The sequence below is a fragment of the Cloeon dipterum genome, chromosome X (assembly GCF_949628265.1).
Source record: "Cloeon dipterum chromosome X, ieCloDipt1.1, whole genome shotgun sequence".
Taxonomy (NCBI): Eukaryota; Metazoa; Arthropoda; class Insecta; order Ephemeroptera; family Baetidae; genus Cloeon; species Cloeon dipterum.
The window spans coordinates 5,953,006-5,971,210 of NC_088790.1; the positions used below are offsets into that span (position 1 = coordinate 5,953,006).

The following is an 18,205-nucleotide window of genomic DNA, read 5'->3' on the forward strand; positions in this document are numbered from 1 at the left end:
GTGATGACATTTGCTGCATAGTTGGTAATGAGGTGCACACCTCTGCAGTGGGTTTCTGGAGCACAAATGTGGAGCGAGCTTGATGCTGGGAGAGATGATGACCGGGTCATAGGGTACAAGCACGCCAAGTCAATAATAGAAAGTTGTGCAACTCCTGTACGTGCTCTATTTCCACGATGAAAAAAATACATGTTCTCCGTTATTGCAGCAGTGAAGAGGAGACTGCACAAATAAAATCTCATTCATAATATAGAAGTTTGAGAATAACATTATCAAGAATAATTATTTTTAGTTTAAACTTTCAAGCTCTTAAAATTTTGTTTAAGACAAGACAAATTTTATAATAATTCTGCTCTGCTAATCCGCAGAAAAATTACTTTTCAATCTAAAAACTATTGTGCTTTTTATTTCTCAGTTTTAAATTTAATTATATTTTTACTACTACCTCATTTTTAATTCCTAAAACTCCCAAAATAAAGTCAACTTTTTGGAATTGATTTTTTTTGTTCGCACATATTAATATTTTAAAATACAAAAATAATGTTGGAATCCTAAATGTTATTAAGTAATTTAAGCAAACTCCCAGTGCTTAGCCGTATAGGTGTTAAGTGATAACGTAATGCTGGTAGAAAATGACAAGATAGCGATACAGCCAAGCATTACACGACGTGATAAGATTTTATTTGACACGCTGCGAAAAACTCATTTCAGCATTTGAGAGCAAAATTCAAGTGTGCTTGCTGTTTTTGAGCTATTTTCATCGAACAAAAACGCTTAGGTGTGTGAAATTAGTAATTCTGCAGATAAGGCAGTTTAATTTCCTCTCGGGTCGTCTCCCACGGGTGTAATAATAAAAGGTGCGCTCGAGAGCTGCTTACACCACTCTCTGCAGCAATGCAATTTGCGGGCTTTGCGCTCAATCTTGCTTGGGGGATCACTAGTAGAGCCATCTGTGAAGCGCTACGCACACTTTCTCACTCATCAGCTGCCAGACCAGGAGGAGGTGGTGTCCTTCTCTAATCTTGGACTTTAGTTTGATTTCTTAGTGCAGTTACCAGTTAGTTCAGATTATCAATCCATCCGCTCTGAGTATTATCAGCGATGAATGATTCATAGCTGGAAGAGAGACAAACCGGCCGATAGTACTTTGCTCAATCAGAAGAGGCCAAGTTTTTAAAATTATATTCAACGTGAAATACCCTGTGTGAATCAACAACTGAAACAATAATGTCGTCAGTAGAAGAAGCAGCCAACGTTAAATTCAGTATTACGGCCCTGCAGGATGGGTTTGAAAAATGTCTGGAAGGTGAAGATGACATTCACGTCGACAAATACATATACGCTTACAAGGAGCTATACAAGTACGTTTGTTATAATTATTATTAAAATAATTGTATGTATTCAACAAAAAATCCTTGCTTGCAGATTCATCTTGCTCATGGGCAAGCTGTTTAGCTTCGTGGGCAGTGACATAAAAGCCAAGCTGGAGATATTAGAGGATTTTAGAAAAAGAGACTCGGCAGGAAACTTTCTGACAGTGAAGAAAATGATTTTTTATGAATTGGAACAAGATTTGCTGGACAAGAAAGGCTACATATCCGCCTGCAGGACAGTCTTACGTCTGCACAGAGGTCTTGGTAAGACTGATCACGATCAAACTAAATATTCTCTTATTAAATAATGAAACCGCTTTAGATTTCATCAGTCAGTTTCTTCAAAAAGTTGGTGAAATCGAAGACCAGGATGGCACCTCTACTGTTTGTCAAGACGCGTACAACGTCACCTTATCCAATCACCATACTTGGGTGATTCGTAAAGCAGCTGGTGTTGCAATGTACGCTTTACCAACTAAGGAGAACCTTCTGATCAGAGTAAGATCATCTAATAAGGGCAATTATGACGATGTGCTGATACTTAAAAAATTCTAGTTGTTTGGTGGAGACCAGGAAGAGATAAAACTCGCCAAGAAAAACTTGCCTGACATGCTAGCGGCCAGCCGAGAAGTGCACAGACGCACTCAAAAACTTCTTGAAGCTCACAACTTGCTCCTACTACCTTGAGTCGATTTTTCGCAATTTTACACATTGAATTCATTCCTCCTGTGCGCAGGTATTTCTTTTCATCGCAATGCATACACGTAGCAGTTATTATCCTAGTCCAAATTTGTGCACATCTATGCACGTTATTGTATTTTAAACTATTTGCATTTATACAGGAAGCAAGTTTGGAATGTTTTCTAATTTTAAAGCATACTAAAATATACCACGGGTTATTTTCTTGAAAATATATATCTTGTCAAGTTTATTGCTTAATTACACCAACTTAGTTTAATATTATTTTAATAGTTTATTTATATAAAAGCTAATACTTTTGCAGTCCTCACAATTATGATACCGTCAGTGCGCCTACGGGTGTAAACAGAATTATTAGCAAACATAATTGAGTTAAAAAGAGAATCTGGTAATTACCTGCAATGCAAGCAGTCAGGTCGCACACCACGTTGGCCGTGAGTAGGGCCCAGTATGCGCTTTTGTTGATATCGTTAGTCTTATTTGGCGCCATCACTTTCAATGTTGATACCAGGGTTGCAACTGCTCCAAAGTTAGAGAATCCGCAAAGTGCGTATGTCGCAACCATGAATGACCGTTCCTATTGGAAAATTTTAACAATGCTTTGGAAATATTTTATTTCAAAGAAACTCACTGTAATAACTCCTGCCAGCTTCTGAAGCTCAGTGTAGGCTACGAATTCGTTGATAATAATCTTCATTCCGACCAGTTTTCCAACCTTAGTGGAGTCTGCCCAGTCGGTTCCCATCAAGTATGCGAAGGGAGTGAATAGAAGGCCGAGCAAGTACTGAAATTTTCCAAAGGCAATTTAAAACATCAGTTTTCTATTTCACATTAATTTATGGGCACTAAATAATCACGAATGAAATTTTAATATCGAAAAGAGATTGATTGTAAAACAAACTGCTTTGGACACCAGGAAAACGGTTAAATAACCTGATTTTTCTCAGTGCATTATTTCTTCAATTTTTTACGATTTTAGAGACAGTTTACTGGTGCCTTTGCAGGGTTTGCACATTTATTTGGCAAATGAAGATTTAAAGTAAAATTTTTTTAAAAGCAATATGAATTTCATATTTTGAATTTTGTAAAAAAAACCTGAGATAGCAATTTGTTAACGTTGGTTGATTTAAAATGATGTCGTTCCGAACCATAAACAAATATAAATTTAAAATGTTTTACACCGCATTTCATCAACTTTGCCGTTTTTTCGGTTTGAGGGCAAATCCTGTAACACAGGATGCTGAAATTAACTTGGTATAATAGGGTTCAGTTCCTTAGGTTTTTGGTGGAGATAAATTTTCTAAATTTTTCCTATCCTATTTTTACATATCTAAAAATAAACTCCAGAGAAAAGGGTGTTATCTGCGGTTATTTCTGGAAAAAATCAGTCCAGTCTTTTAATTAATCTTCCGTAGCTAATTCAAATAAAACTGGCCTTATCATGTTTAATTAATGAAACTGGTTTTCAAACTCTCTTCTGTTTCGTTAAAATTCTCAACCTGTATAAATTATTTTAACCCTGGTCTTACTTCGAAAGTAACTCCTTCCACACCGCAGAGGAGGTAGAGCCCATTTTCAATAACTGCGTTGAAGAAGGGAATCACTGAGAGCCAAATGATGAGGCAGGCGACAATTGACTTAATGACTTCAAAGGCTGTCGCTGCACTCGTCGTTGTGAGATCGAAAACGTTTGTTTTTTCCCTAAAGAGTACTTATTAGAGGCCTAATTGAATGCCGAATTGAACGCTTACGTTTGTTTTGAGATCTCCATGTCCTTCGTTTGCGATTCTTCCGTGTCGGGCAGGATCAACTTGCACGCTCCTATGGCGCCAATTGACGACATGATCGATGCGGTGATCAAATGCACGGCCGAGATGCCTAATGTGATGTAAGCTGCCATGACGGATCCTAAAAGACACACGCTAATCAGTATCAACTTAATTTTGCCTGCACATTGCAATGTGAGAACTCGAGTGATGTTTGTGGGTCGAGTGCAGGATTATTTTCGCCTACATTTGACTCTCTTGCATTGAAATGAAGAGTCCATCCGGATTTTGGGAGAATTGCGTAAGCTTTTTCCGACTCGCTAATTCCTGGCTTGATCATTTCCAGCATGCGTGAATAAATTCCTCGCAGGGCTGCAGTGTTCGCCAATTATGCAATGCGCAAAAATGCACCACTGTTTTTTGCGGAAAAAAGCTTTCTGGGGTTTTCCGCATTTTTTCCAAATTCAACCCCAATAAGGTCCCATTTTGCGCCAAATAAGTCAGAAATTTTGTATAAATACGATTATAGTGTTAGAATCTTTGGTGAAACCATTTTTATTAATTTTTTAAATCCCTATTTTTGATTATCCATCATGAGAATTTTTTATTAACAATAAAAATCCATGCGTGCTGAGGAAAAATGCGCAAAATTGCTTAAAAAAACCCAAAAAAAGGTTTTTTGCAATGCAGTGGGTTTTTCCAGAAAAAATGCGGATTTTTGGCGAACCCTACAGTACTGGGAATCTCCCGGGGAGTTTCCCAAACTTGCATATTATCAGTGTTTTTTTTGCGGTTTTTACGCCAGTTTCGTGCGGTTTATTGCGCATAATATTCAGAACTCGAAATTGACCAGTTTTACCATTAAAACTTATTTGAAAAAATGCATATGAAAATCTGGGGTTCACAGCGTTTAGTATTATCAAATGATTTTTTTTAAATTTTAATAAAAAATTTTATTTTAAAAGTTGGTAAGAGAGTTAAAAAGGCAAAATTCAATAGATGCAAAATTTGTTTACAAAAGCCCGGGAGAAATTATTTCACGGGACGAATGTCTAATTTTTTAATAAAAGATCCCGGTGCTGGGACTTGTCCTTTTCTGGACTGGGCTTCCTCCAATGAGGCCCATTCGTTCGCGGTTTTATCAGAACGCGGAGTTTTCGCCCTTATTAAAAGAGGCGAACCAATCATTAAAAAATCTGGCAAAGTGTCTCTCTATGCACTGCTAAAGGACATGAACTGGCAAGAGCTAGTGTGGGTGAAAAACTTGGCTCTGAGCTCGAAATCAAATAGCCCTGACACAGAATTAAATCAATTTTCACCTGCGATTGTTGACAGTCCACTGACCATGATGGTGAATATTTCTGACTTCGACAACTTTGGCAGGTAGCGCTGAATCAGAAGTGGTGACTCGGTCTGTTAGTTGCATAAATTACAATTAATAATTTGTTATTTAACGTTTTAATAATTTTACTTGGCCGAGGAACACACTGGAAGCAGCCGTAAAAGCCTCAACTTCGGAATTTGTGCCCAAGATTTTGAGCAGACCTTTTCCAAGGGCAGAGATGAATTTCGGTAAAATGTTCATGTGGTTTAGCACGGCAACCACAAAGCTCAGGAACAAAATAACTGGCAGTACCTAATTAAAAACGGTGTAAAATAATCAACGTTGCCTTGGGTTGAAAATAAATTGCAGTACCATAAAAGCAAACACGCTGTTCGCCAGTTCCTCGCCGAAAACCATTGCTCCTCCTTCTCTGGAGAAGTTCAAGAAGGTGGTGAATTTGTCTGTGATGCAACTGATGAAGTTGTTGATGAACGGAATCCGCAACATGAGCATGCACACGTAAAATTGCAGCAGCAGAGATCTAAGCGGCACTTCCCAGTTGATCTATCAATAATTTTAACCATTTAAATTTCCTGGTCAAATGGAATTCTCACCTTTTTCTTGTTACGGCAGAAAATCCACAACACAAGACCGTTTTTAAACACGCCAATAATTGACCTCCATCTGTCGAATTCGTCCCAGATATCCCAGATCAAAAAGGCGGTCAAAGCTCCGATTTGTATGCCGTAGATCCATACTTTTGTCAAGCTGTAATGGTATGGTTGAGAGTTAATTTACATTAGAAATCTCAGGGGAAAGGCTCATAACTGATGTAAATTTATTTTTAAATTTATACTTACGTTGGTCCCATGATCTTAACGCTGGATTTGTAGACAACTTTGAAGACGATTCCGATTTTCGACACATATCGTCCAAAGTACGCGAGCAAGTAGCAGGCGTAGAAGAAAACGAGCACCAAAACCAAACCCTCGTCCTCGCAGATTTTCCATTGGCGGTTGCTGTCGTTGAAGACGAACCAGTAGAGGAGTGAGCCAGTGAAGTACAGGATGATGAGGGTGTTCGCTATCACTCGGTTGGTCAGCACTTTGCGCGTCTTCCGCCAATTCTCCTTGACTGGCCGTGGCACAGTCCACTTCCTCTGTTTTTTCTGTAAAAATATTTGCCGTTCAAAGCCATCTCAATAAGCAACTTGAAATAAAAAATACCTTTTTAGGTTCATCTTCGATGTGATCGACCGGCTTGCCGTTGCTGACCTTTGGTTCACTCTGAAATTATTTTGAAAAATTCAAGGTCGTTCACTTTATAGTGCGCAATCTAAAGGAGACAATGATTGTCCTTCCTTTATGATAAGTGTCTTAACAGCGCAGTAATACATAGGATTAGCGTCATTGGAATTATTTTTTTATTATCTCTATAGATAGGCTTTTTGAGTTTTCATACAGAAGCCTACTCATTGAGATTGAACTTCAAAATTTCTAGGAATACCATCATACCTCAGAAATAATCTCCAACTCAACTTGTGCCAAATCCGGAGCAGTCTCCTCGTCATACCCTTTATTTTCTTGGGCCGTCATCGTGGAGAGTGATCTGAGACATACGAAATACAAAATGTAGTCAGTCCGATTGAATTGCTTGAAAAAACAACTCTGCGGATTTTTAATTACGAAAAAAAATCTTTGTTAGGGAAAATGTTGTGTAGTAATTTTTTTCTTTAAGCCTGTTGAAACACAATGGTGCAGTGAAACCTCTTATATGAGAACTGAAAATTATTGAACAGATGCTTTTTACTACACGGAAGAAACATTGAACTTAAATTATAGTTTACACAACTTGGAGCGTCCACGCGTAAGTGACAACTTCCATCAATTAGTCAATAGTCAACTGTATAAATAAGGAAAATCGTCTTTCATAGCAAGAATATTACACACCGCTGCGATCAGGTTACGTTTAAAGTTCCTATCCTAATCTTTCCACCCCTCATGCGGTTGAGCTTTATTTTGCCTGTCACTCATTGTAAGTGGCTTTTGAGCTACAGAATCGGAGGCGTAGGCAACGGCTACATTTTATCAAACGCATTATATTTCAAGGTAAAAAATATAATTTTACCAATTTTTCCAACATTTGCACCCAGACAATATTTGCTAAACTAGTTTATTCGTTTGCAATGTTTTATTTGATCTGCAACCATAAGACCAAAGTGCACGGTTAAGTGAAAAGTCACGATTATACTATTAAATATTTAACTAAATCAAGCTATCAATTTTCAATATATTATTTCAGCAACGTGGACACTATATTTTAATAAATAATTAAAGAGGGTGGCACGCATAAACACTGTCATATGTGTGTATATTCGAAAGAGAAAAAAAACGAGAAAAGGTAAACATGCACTTTTCAACCTTAGCTTACCTCCCGCCGCATTGATGGTGGAAAGCGGACTGAACAACAACAAAAATAATTTCCAGGGAGGAAAGCTATTACATCGGCTTGGTGGCGCACAGCCGACCATCAAGCAAGCGCGACCTTCCCTCCCCCGACCTCTCTAAAATTCCTTAACTTTTCGATGCATTTGTGAGAAAGATCCCCATTTATAGCGTTTATATAAGTCGTTGGGAAATAACATGAAGTGTATTTTTCCATACCTAATGGTAAGTCATCACACACGACCCGTGACTATATATTTTAAGTGTTTTCTGTAATATGCGAAATGAAATTAAAAAATAAATCACAGGAAAATCACAGAGACTTAAATAAAACTAAAAAATGTAGGGAATCTGCATAGTGTTTACACAATTTTTTAGGGTAAAATATTTTATGGAATTTATACTCGTAAGCGTGGTTCTATCGTCATTGAGTTTTGCTGCTTTTAATCTTACACAGGTGTTCTCCCATATTTTTCTGCCCCTAAATCTTCCGCTCCAGGAGCGATTCTCGTTGCAGGAGCAAACACCTGTTGAGTTATTAGACCCAATATCGCTCAATTCATGTCACAATGAAGGAAAAATACGTTTTAAAGAAGGCAACCTGCAGATGTTTCAAAAAATTGTACGTGACCAAGACCAAGAGTGGCATCCCCCTGCATCTCAGAGCCGCTTCTTTTGTTAAGCGATCTAACAAAAATATGAGAAAGCGAACTTTACCAAGAAGCAAACAGCGTTAGCAAAAAGCTTTCAGATCCCAAAAATAACTCCTTTCAATTCTTAAGAATTTTTATCCTTTGCTACTCAATTTACAATATTTATTGATGATTAGATCAACCTTCGAGAGGGAGGATTGTTTAATTTGAATAATTTAAATTTACGTAGAAAATTCGACAATTTGAGGTCTGGAAATGGACTGATTTACTATCTTTTATATCTAGTTTTTGGTAAAACTCACGTCGATCACGTTATTTCAGCGATAAAATTATTCGCCAGCAGCATGGAAAATAAGCTCTATTTGTCGACGAATTAAGCTGCCGCCAAGGCGAAAGTAATTTTAATGCCGACGAGAGAACAATGAGGTTGTGTGTTTCATACTTTCGGCTTCTCACCCTTGGTTCATCAAAACCGAGTTTATTTTGCTCGAGATACAACGAGACTCTCCTAGCGCTGCAACGCTGATCTTTTTTAAATAAAGTTAAATTAATGTCACCGTTGATATTAATAAACACATCATCGATAGACCTCGCTACAAGCGCCGTTTGATAAATTCCACAACAAACATTGTGTTTTGTGACGCACCATATATATAATGATAATACTTAATGATAAAGGTTCTCGCCAATTGTGTGCACGCCCGGCACCTTTAATATGCAAGGAATAACAAAAAAACACTCAATCAAAAAATTAACAATAATTGCGTCTTGCAAATGAGAAAAAATAGAAGAGATTTGGTTCGAATTTTTTTATCAAACGCTGCAAGCCTAACCAATAAGATTGGCAAAGTATAGGTGTTATCAGAATGATCAGGTGCCTCTTTTTAATTTTGCTTATTAATGATTACTTGGAACTCAATCTCTCATCTCCAAGGAGAAAATAACAAATTTACGTGCAGCTTTTGCACAGTAACACGCGAGTTTAACTGTTTATCTACTTTATAAAAAATTAATTTTAAAATCTTATAATAGGTCAGATCGTGTTTTTAAAGTTTTCACCGGCAAAACATCAAATACAATAAAGAAAAATAGGACTGCCTCATTTCATGGTTAGAATCAAACGGTAGGATTGCAAATTACCTTGAGTCTGCAACTTCAGAACAGCAGGAAGGGGCCTGCTTGGTGTAAATTTGAGTCCGTCAGGCAGACGGTCATTTGGCAGTGAGGCCCAGCAGGAGAGTATTCAACCTTTACTGAGTTGAGCCGACTTCGGATGCTTTTCCCACTTCTAGCGCGCAGCAGGCTCAGCAGCCAAAGGAGGTGCACCAACCAGAAAGCTTTCCTACGTCATTACGAGGTTTGCAGTGTGCGCGCCTACGGCTTGATAATTCCCCACTTTTGCTCATTGGGATTTCTCTTCTTTAACCTGGCTCTGCTTTGAAGACAAGGAAAGTGATTTGGAGTACTACACAACACGAACAATGCAAGTTACGCAAATCATGCCAAAGCACAACCTACACCTATACAAGTTCAAAGTGCTATATAGTGACCTAATAATTTTATTTTATGGTTTAAATAACATTTACTTACTTTTTAATGAATTGCTTTTCTGATGGGATGGTTTTTATTTTCCCACATAGGTTTTCTTTGCGATTTTTTATTTTCATTTTCCTTATATGTGTAGTAAAATTGACTACTTGAAATAATGACCAAGGCCTTTTCACCAAACCTGTTGCTTGCTCTGAAATTCTCCATATCATCTCTCAAGTGCATATTGTGATTTGTGTTTTTGAATGGGGCACGTGGCAACAGCTAATCTCTGATTTGATATTGTCATTGTCCTATTTTTTATTGCTGAATCTCCTAGCTACATAATGATGATGAGCTGCAGTTTTTCATTTATGTCAACAGCGCTGAAATTAAATATTTTTACTCGAACAAACTTAATCAAAAGGAAAAAGTATTCTACGCTTTAAAAAGCTTCCAAATTTTAAAAGAAATATGTTATATAAAAGCAGTTCTTCTACAGAAACTGAGCTTATAAAAATACGATAAAAATAATCGATATGAGCTCTCCAATAATTGTCGAGTTATCTATAATGAAAAACGTGATCGAATCTGACACTTAAAAATAGCAGAAACGTGAGATTTTTTACGTTTTCCGGTGTTTTTGTAGTAGATTTTTTTCTATGGTGACATCTTAACAAGGATATATAGACTTGGAAATTTAATGTCCAAATGTTTATTTTTTGATAATACGAGTTGCAAGGAATAATTTCGTTTTTTAAGAGCGATGCACCGGAGTAACTTTTTTCCGTGTGTATAGCAGCGTCAAGTAAGAAAGTCATGTGAAAGTCATTATAAGTATTTTTCCATTCATGATTTCCTCCTGAGCAATAATATGAAATTTTAATTGTTTCGATATACACTAAAATTTCTGAGCAGACAAAATCGAAACAAATACTATAAATTAATAAATTATATAAATATTACTTTACACAGAAGTAAAAATTACTCACAAATGCTTTTTAGTTCCATTTTCTAAGACATAATTTTAGAAACTCTTTTTAAGGAGAGAGGGTTGCATCAGAATTCCCCCAAATTAAAGCTATATACATACTGTATGTATATTGACTTGTCATGGAAGCCACATCAATATGGTTGAACTTTGCTTTTTTTAAATTTCAAAGTCGTCCTTAGAATTCTGAAGACGTTTTCTTGAGATAGATGAAATTTAACAATCATATTCTCATTTTCCAAACTGCTTATAATGCAAGAGCAATTTTTTAATTGTTATTGGCACACGTTATCATGCTTTCTCAGAACTGATTGAATTCGAATAAAAACATTTTAGCGCAAAGTTAATCACAACTATCTGGAATTTTTTTTAGTGAAGATATGTGATTAAAACTGATTACGAAATCGTCCAGAAAATTAATCGCCTATGTCTCATTGTAACAAGCCAGATGCGAATCAATGGTCAAAGCTGTTTAAACAAAGGGACTCTCAAATAACCTGGGAAGAGTTTTGAAGAGGTCACCCAAAACTCGTGTCAATATGAAAACCAGGGAATTAGTTATTATGACGCACACTTACACTTCTCTAGTAGGATTCTTGTCTCTTCCAGCTTCACGCGTTTTTCTCACATACCGCTGCGTGGTAGTATAATAGAGACACGTTGCGTTTGTAAAAAGTCCCTATTTTCATGATACCATGCTGAAGTTACGGATAATTGAGGCTAAATTAACCCCCGTGCAACTATCTTACGTAATTATACCCTTGCCGTCGTTAAACAGCATTATTTATAAAATATCTTGCTGCATTGAAATGCATTGTGCTTACTGTGAACATTTTTCTCAGGTTACCATTTTTAACATCACAAAATAATTAGAAAATAAATGATACCGCAGACTTCATCCTCGTTGCTTCAGATCGTCGTTTTAATTTCTCGACCAGTTTCGACGTCAACAAGTACGTCCTCTAGTCATGAGTAGTCAATTAAAATCAATACGATAATGTCACATCTGGTTTAATTTATTTTCAATACGAACGCAACCTTGAGTGGTCACAAAAATTTTAGAAAAATAAGGTTTTGCAAATTTATTTATGGTATTGCACGTTTACACCTGTGTAATTACATCAGTTCTACAGGATAGTAATTTTAACGTTTACAGTACAATAATATTACTGTGGACATAATATGCAAAACATCCATGGAAGAAGCCACCAAACAAATGTTGCTAACCGTTTTAAGGCAGGTGGGCATGTGGTTCAGAACATTCTTATGTATTACAGTGATGATGAAGAGGGCCGGAGTACTGGAATAAAAATTAAGACTTATGTTAATATATCATACGTGAAAATCAAGAAAAAATCGTTGGTCTATGCCTAATAGTTTCAGGTATAGCTGCAGCTCTTTATACCTCAATATAATTAAAGCAGATATAAATTATTTTCTTTCACCATGAAATAGAGCTGTAAGATGACAGCCGAAACTTTTAGACGACTTTCAACCAGGAACGATTAAAATTACCTCCTGTTGATTCTGCGCCCGGTTATCGCCGTTGGCTTGATAAAGGTTCAAATTTATCAACTGAGCCCGTAGATTTTCAATATGGTCAAGTAGAGTCTAAGAGTCAAGCATGAGCACATTGGAATTGGGCTGCAAGCCGCTTGGCTGCACTCCGGGCTGCTGCTGCTGCGCCTGGGCTGGTGACTGGGCGGGGGGCTCCACCACTTGTTGGCCACCGTCGGGCTGCTGCTGCGCTGCGTTGTCCAATTGGGCTCCCTGCTGGTCCTGCAGCTGAAGGGGTTGGAAGAGCTGGCCAAGCTTTACGTCGGGAGGCGCTATGCCCTTCTGCGGCCATATGATCTGCGGCCATATGTTCTGCGGTTTTGGTGAGCCATTTTTATAGCCGCCGGAGCCGCTCATCGTGGTGTTGTTGCCACCCTGGGGCATCTGTTGACCTGAAACAAGATTTTGTTTCAGTTTCACGTCTGGGCAACCAAAGAAGCGTTTTTACAGATTCTTATTTCCATTTATTCTTAACTGAACTAGTGATAATATATACTAGAACAACAGAGCTTAACTGCAAACAATAACGAAGTTCCAATGCTACCAAAACCCGAAAATTGGAATAATTAATATCATATTTTCCAAGTCTTAGATATTTTTAATCTTTAAAATGGCAATTTTGAGATTTTTAACCCAGTTTGAGAAGGGGAAGAGGTATCGTTTATAAGATTTCTGAGTTGAACGGTGTGCAATTTGTGCAATTCTGATGGGACTAGGTGATGCGTTTGTTTTATTTGATAAAAAGATGTACGGCACACAAAATGCCATTGTGTCCGGATAAAGGTGAAAAACTTTGCAGCAATTAATTTTTGATAATTTAATGTCAACAGATGCTGCAACCTCAAATTACAATCAGTATTTTTTTAGGGACATAGAAAAGACGTGTTCCAAAGCCGTGAAAAAGGTAATCGTTCCAGAGCCGTGTATAATAATTTCCGAGTTTCCTGAGTTGTGTATTTTGTTCTAGAATAAAAAAATTAAGATATTACGCCTGAACAGACGAGATTAAAGAAAGCAAAATGCCCTGGATACAAAACCAAATCGCATTTGCCAAGTCAGAAAAACGTGAGGTATTTGAAAGTCCCAAAATTCATGCAAATCCCCAGCGAATTGAGCGAATGAACAACAGGTGTTCTGTAGTCGGGACAGGAATAGTCGAATTATTTATACTTCTATCCTGCCTTCTCCACCGTGAGTTCGAGTTCCACGTCGTTAGGTCGGGTAAAGGGAAAAAAGCGTCTTGTCCGCGCAGCAGAGACGAGGATCCAAAATCGAAGGGATTGTAATTGTGCATGACGTGATCGCAATTGACTCAAATGTTTCAACAAAATGAGTATCAACAACTTCTTGCTTGCTTGGCGTGGGAAAAGCTAGAGATATCACCACGTGCAACACGCAAAGATCCCTCTATTATAAGCTGCATTTCAGAGATGTCACCACCACCACCACTGGGGGAAAAAAGCAAACACCTCCTGATAGAGGGTTAATATATTTTAAGATTTTTAGGCGGGAATGAATTTCATCGCTTTCATTCTGGCCGATCAATCAAATTTTTCTGTCAAACAGTTTTAAATTTAATTGAACTTGAATTTAACTTTAAATTTTTAAATTTTCAGAAGCCGCTATATTTTTTCTAGTTGCCAATTTACAACAATGGAAAACGTACAATATATAAATTATGATGTTGTAATTCAATCCAATGAAATATTAGAACTGTATAGGGGCTACCACAGCGTGGCTGCCTTCAGAATTGTTAACATTAACTTTTAATGTTTTTGCTAACAATGCACATAGTCATGTGAGTTTTAGTGCGCATTTAAAATAAAAAGAAGAAATAACCGTGGAAGGATTGTATAGCTTCGATAGCCTGACCAATGAATCGAAAAAGCACAGTGATTACTGTGAATAGTACATACTGGATATCACAATCAGTGTTGCAATTCTGCAATGCTTTTTTCCCTTTTTTCATAGCGAAATAGCTACAGCGGATGCAACAACTACTGCAACCCGCATGATGCCCTTGAAGAGCGGATAGCATAACCTAACCAATTTTGCAGCTCCGTGCTTCCCGCGATTGCCTGCAGAAAGAAGGCGTGGTCTTGCAAACAAACAAACAAACAACTTGCATGACTGCCATGGCTGCCTAGGTCGGCATCAAGAAACAAAATCCATGCCGGTTCTTATTAAGACAACTTTGGAGGGCTAAATAATTATGGTAAATTTAGCAGGATTGTTTGAAACATCAGCTAATTAACAGGATTTTAGTTTTCGACTAAGCTGAAGAAGGAAAAGGTGCACGACGAGAGCATTTGGAGCTGCTCATGGGGCCAATTGAAAATCACAAAGGAAAAGGAACCTAAAGAAGAGGATGAAAATGAAGAGCAAGCTGACAGGTTCATTATTAAAAAAACACGAAATATTGATTTTGCTAAAGTTGTTTTATTTACACAGAGAGTCTCCAGTTCAAGAAGAGGAAATTTTAGAGTTTGTTGTCAGCGGGGGATTGGACGACACTGTCAAAGTTTGGCAGTATAATGACTCTGTTTCTGGAGACAATTCTTTGAAGCTGCGAAATAGCTGGGATGGACACTACTTAGGGGTAGTCTCTGTGGACGTCAGCACAGAAGGAACAAGTGCGGAACAAACTCTGTTCCAAATTAGGCCTTCTCTAATTCAAATTAAAATTTTTAGTGATTGCTGCAAGCTGTATGGATTCTACAATAAAATTGTGGGAAGTTACCAATGGCAAAAAGTTCTGCACAATCGATGCTGGCCCTGTTGACGTGTGGACCGTCGCATTTTCTCCTGACTCTCAACACGTTATCTCCGGAAGCCACTCAGGCAAGATTCACATGTACAAAATTGATGGCAGTCTAGAGCAAACCTTGGACACCAGAGGGAAATTTACATTGAGCATTGCATATGTAAGTCCTTCAAGACGGTCTTAAAAATGGAGATAAATTTTGATCCTTTCTAGAGCCCTGATGGGAAGTACATTGCCAGTGGCGCCAATGACGGAATTATCAATATTTTTGATGTGGCCACAAGTAAATTGGTCCACACATTAGAGGGTAAGTACGATTTAATTTGATCTAGATCAATTATTGAATTGAAATTTTCAAGGTCACGCAATGCCAATTCGTTCTCTCACCTTTTCCCCTGATTCGCAATTTTTGCTAACTGCGTCTGATGACGGCCACATGAAGTTATATGATGTGTAAGTGATTAAATAATTATTCAATTTAATAATTTGCATGAAAACAATCTAATTTTTATTTCAGTTCCCACGCAAATGTTGTTGGAACAATGTCTGGACACGCCTCCTGGGTGCTGAGTGTGGATTTCTCGCCTGACAACAAACACTTTGTCTCTGGAAGTGCTGATCGCACGGTAAAATTGTGGGAGCTCCAGGACAGACAGTGCTTGCATACATTCGCTGAGCACGAGGACCAGGTAATTGTGCAGGCATAGTTATTTTATTTAACTAACCAGTTGTGATGTTTAGGTTTGGGGAGTTAAGTTCAGCCCTGACGGAAAGAAAATTGTCTCGGTGTCAGAAGACCGCTCGATTTTTATTTACGAATGCAATTTCCCTGAGCCAGAGCCAGAGCAGCCTGCTGAGGAGCCTGCCACAGATATTTTGGACATGTACAATTAATTTTTAATGTAAGTTATGCCTGAAAAATAAATTGCTTTCAGCACTTTTGTACAAATGACTATTGGGAAGATTACTCAAACTACTGGAAACACAATAACAATTTGCTCTCCTCTGATCATCAACTGTGGAATGTAACGTTTGCAAAGTTCAGAGTTTTTGCCGATATTTTGGATCAGTCGTGGTCTCACTAGTCCTCTCTCAGCCAATTCTTTGTCAGATAACTTGACGGTGTCCTCTCCTAACTCAGCAGGCACCTTTCGTTTCTTTTTACGAATAAACGTCTCCTCGACGTCAGTGAGTGCCAGATTCCAGTGCTTGTCAAAGGCAACAATGTAAGCAACCATGTCATTTGTGCCAATGTAAATGTTTCTCGTTTTAATCTGTGGGACAAAATCAATTCAGATTATTGAAATTCATCAGATTTATCGCACTCACCATGACTCTAATTTTCTTGTCTCTGTATTCAACCAGCTTGGCGAGAGGGCCTTTCGCCAATTCCATTCTGTCTAGCAGATTTTTCTTTTTCTTGCTCTCTTTGGAGGGTCTTGAAATGGGCATTTGACTTGGCAAAAATTTCCTAGTTATAGGCACATCAGCTTTGGGCGGCGGAACATAGTCTTTGCTCTTTTTTGAAAGGGGTTTTTTCTTCAGTGCATTTTTCATGTTTTCTTCAAAGTCTTCAGGATCAGGAGATGCAGACGCAACGTGTTTGTACTGAGCCAGGTTATTGAGTTTTTTGGTGTTCGGATAAGGTAACCTCTTCAAGAAGGCTTTCCCTAGCGACAGCGCTTTCTTGGCATCAAATTTTGAGCTGTAGATGTCTAGATCATCTCCACTGGACTCTGAAGTTTCCTCAGATGATGATGATGATGGTATTTTACTCTCTCTTCTAATTTGAGAACTTGTAGGTCCTGAAATTCAATTTTAATATTTATTTATTTTGGTAAATTTTTTAAAATACGTACTCTGTTTTTCAAGACCAGACGTCGAAGCTTCCTCAACCTTGCTGCTTGAGGGAACGCCTAACATTTTGGCTATTGGAGTAGTACTCTTACATGGTGTGTCAATTTCTGATTCGGACAACTCCAGATCCTTGAGAAGCATTTGACTTAATTCTCTGTTTTTCTTGGTGTTTGGCGTTTCTAAAAGACTCCTCAGGATGCCTGGAGTCTTAGGCGGGGACAAACAGCCCGCGTCAATTATATCTTCTGCTGTATGGAGCATGTCTCCACACTCGTCTCTAAGCACGTCCATGTCTTGGTCACTTATCAAGGGCGACGAAGCTACTTCTTGGGAAAACGCTTTTCGGGGAGTGAACAAGTGACTCGGAATGACTGGCACAGAAGATGAGCCAGGCTGTTCCTTATCCTTTTTCTTGGAGCCTTCTCTGGTTTTCATCTTCTCTTTTTACATGAACCTGAAAATTGATTTTGTGGATAAAAAGCAAAACTTGTTGGGAAGATTAATAGATTAGAAATTCAAGTGCCAATTTGTACACATTAAATTTTTGAGAAATTTATGCATTTAACTTATTTTATTTTTCTGTACTTCTACTAAGCGAATAAAATTGTTCAATAGAATAGAATGTATTAATCGTATTATTCTAAAAGCAACGGTGTACAATTTACGACATAAATCTAACGTATTGTAACATCAACAATTATAAATTAACGCAATAGTTGTGTGCGTGTCCAAATTAGCTCTCGATATCATACAATACATGACTCAACTTGTATTACCACAATTTTAATGAAAAGTTGGAGCAACGGTTGAGGTAACGAGCTTATTTTGACCCACCCTGTGTATCAAGTTATGCATGCTAAGGGAAGAGAGAAATGCACGCAAACATGCAAATTATAGAAAAGCGAAAAGTTTATTCCTAAACTAGGCCCATAACTGCATTGATACATTACATATTATGTATACATATTATACTTTATTTAACACGGGCTAGGTTATCGCCTCTCAAGTTAATAATTACACGAATTTGTTACGAGGGGAAAATTAACTGATTGTGCTTACACTTGTATTATTTCAAAATGATATAATAAATTCCTTCAATAACCAAGAACAACTCTTCTCTTAGTTAGTTTCAAAATCATTAAAATAAATCAAGACTGGTGCTAAACCCGCGCATTCCTTGACCGCCTATAGTCGTGGTCGTCGTGGTGAAATTCACAACAAAGTTACGCCCCCTTTAATCAGCTGGCGAC

General features: G+C 37.7%; 5 protein-coding genes across 6 annotated transcripts; 2 read left to right on the forward strand and 3 right to left on the reverse strand.

Moving 5' to 3' along the window:
• The first annotated feature begins 1,024 nt into the window (after window positions 1–1,024).
• Window positions 1,025–2,288, forward strand: LOC135946561 (ceramide-1-phosphate transfer protein). Its single transcript, XM_065494832.1, has 4 exons — window positions 1,025–1,361; window positions 1,426–1,637; window positions 1,696–1,871; window positions 1,929–2,288. Exons 1-4 carry the CDS (start codon window positions 1,228–1,230, stop codon window positions 2,058–2,060), a joined length of 654 nt encoding a protein of 217 aa, XP_065350904.1. The 5' UTR covers window positions 1,025–1,227; the 3' UTR covers window positions 2,061–2,288.
• Window positions 2,270–9,557, reverse strand: LOC135946559 (uncharacterized transporter YutK-like). The gene is made up of 13 exons (XM_065494831.1): window positions 9,400–9,557; window positions 6,677–6,770; window positions 6,389–6,448; window positions 6,023–6,330; window positions 5,777–5,930; window positions 5,535–5,726; window positions 5,310–5,474; window positions 5,158–5,251; window positions 3,824–3,980; window positions 3,602–3,773; window positions 2,704–2,856; window positions 2,469–2,649; window positions 2,270–2,405 (listed from the first exon to the last, which is right to left on the reverse strand). The coding sequence occupies exons 2-13, from the start codon at window positions 6,755–6,757 to the stop codon at window positions 2,386–2,388; spliced, it is 1,737 nt and encodes a 578-aa protein (XP_065350903.1). The 5' UTR covers window positions 6,758–6,770; window positions 9,400–9,557; the 3' UTR covers window positions 2,270–2,385.
• A 2,215-nt stretch (window positions 9,558–11,772) lies between these two features.
• Window positions 11,773–14,365, reverse strand: LOC135947002 (uncharacterized). Of its 2 annotated transcripts, none has more exons than XR_010575566.1 (3): window positions 14,251–14,365; window positions 12,293–12,726; window positions 11,773–12,077 (listed from the first exon to the last, which is right to left on the reverse strand). XR_010575566.1 is itself a non-coding variant. In XM_065495548.1 (3 exons), the coding sequence occupies exons 1-2, from the start codon at window positions 13,626–13,628 to the stop codon at window positions 12,389–12,391; spliced, it is 462 nt and encodes a 153-aa protein (XP_065351620.1). In that variant the 5' UTR covers window positions 13,629–13,836; the 3' UTR covers window positions 11,773–12,077; window positions 12,293–12,388. The 2 variants fall into 2 exon arrangements, 1 of the variants encoding a protein (XP_065351620.1); XM_065495548.1 differs by lacking the exon at window positions 14,251–14,365 and adding an exon at window positions 13,505–13,836.
• Window positions 14,366–14,436: 71 nt separating this feature from the next.
• Window positions 14,437–16,050, forward strand: LOC135946999 (superkiller complex protein 8). The gene is made up of 8 exons (XM_065495546.1): window positions 14,437–14,549; window positions 14,600–14,727; window positions 14,786–14,967; window positions 15,026–15,258; window positions 15,312–15,405; window positions 15,458–15,551; window positions 15,616–15,787; window positions 15,840–16,050. The coding sequence occupies exons 1-8, from the start codon at window positions 14,547–14,549 to the stop codon at window positions 15,990–15,992; spliced, it is 1,059 nt and encodes a 352-aa protein (XP_065351618.1). The 5' UTR covers window positions 14,437–14,546; the 3' UTR covers window positions 15,993–16,050.
• On the reverse strand, window positions 15,888–18,169 carry Lsm11 (U6 snRNA-associated Sm-like protein LSm11). The gene is made up of 4 exons (XM_065495543.1): window positions 18,015–18,169; window positions 16,958–17,409; window positions 16,428–16,903; window positions 15,888–16,372 (listed from the first exon to the last, which is right to left on the reverse strand). The coding sequence occupies exons 2-4, from the start codon at window positions 17,388–17,390 to the stop codon at window positions 16,067–16,069; spliced, it is 1,215 nt and encodes a 404-aa protein (XP_065351615.1). The 5' UTR covers window positions 17,391–17,409; window positions 18,015–18,169; the 3' UTR covers window positions 15,888–16,066.
• Window positions 18,170–18,205: the final 36 nt, after the last annotated feature.

Bases quoted from the DNA above. Each gene is read 5' to 3' on its own strand.
- Lsm11 (XM_065495543.1), bottom strand. From the start codon at position 17,390: ATGAAAACCAGAGAAGGCTCCAAGAAAAAGGATAAGGAACAGCCTGGC. The intron at 16,904-16,957 runs GTACGTATTTTA...ATTGAATTTCAG, and splicing joins GTCTGGTCTTGAAAAACAGA to GACCTACAAGTTCTCAAATT. The intron at 16,373-16,427 runs GTGAGTGCGATA...TTTGTCCCACAG, and splicing joins ACAAGAAAATTAGAGTCATG to ATTAAAACGAGAAACATTTA.
- LOC135946561 (XM_065494832.1), top strand. From the start codon at position 1,228: ATGTCGTCAGTAGAAGAAGCAGCCAACGTTAAATTCAGTATTACGGCC. The intron at 1,362-1,425 runs GTACGTTTGTTA...CCTTGCTTGCAG, and splicing joins GCTTACAAGGAGCTATACAA to ATTCATCTTGCTCATGGGCA. The intron at 1,638-1,695 runs GTAAGACTGATC...AAACCGCTTTAG, and splicing joins ACGTCTGCACAGAGGTCTTG to ATTTCATCAGTCAGTTTCTT.
- LOC135946559 (XM_065494831.1), bottom strand. From the start codon at position 6,757: ATGACGGCCCAAGAAAATAAAGGGTATGACGAGGAGACTGCTCCGGAT. The intron at 5,931-6,022 runs GTAAGTATAAAT...ATACCATTACAG, and splicing joins GTTAAGATCATGGGACCAAC to CTTGACAAAAGTATGGATCT. The intron at 3,981-5,157 runs GTGAAAATTGAT...TGTGTCTTTTAG, and splicing joins TGGACTGTCAACAATCGCAG to GATCCGTCATGGCAGCTTAC.
- LOC135947002 (XM_065495548.1), bottom strand. From the start codon at position 13,628: ATGCACAATTACAATCCCTTCGATTTTGGATCCTCGTCTCTGCTGCGC. The intron at 12,727-13,504 runs GTATAAATAATT...ATCTTGTTTCAG, and splicing joins GTGGAGAAGGCAGGATAGAA to GTCAACAGATGCCCCAGGGT.
- LOC135946999 (XM_065495546.1), top strand. The intron at 14,728-14,785 runs GTTCATTATTAA...TTATTTACACAG, and splicing joins AATGAAGAGCAAGCTGACAG to AGAGTCTCCAGTTCAAGAAG. The intron at 15,406-15,457 runs GTAAGTACGATT...GAAATTTTCAAG, and splicing joins ATTGGTCCACACATTAGAGG to GTCACGCAATGCCAATTCGT.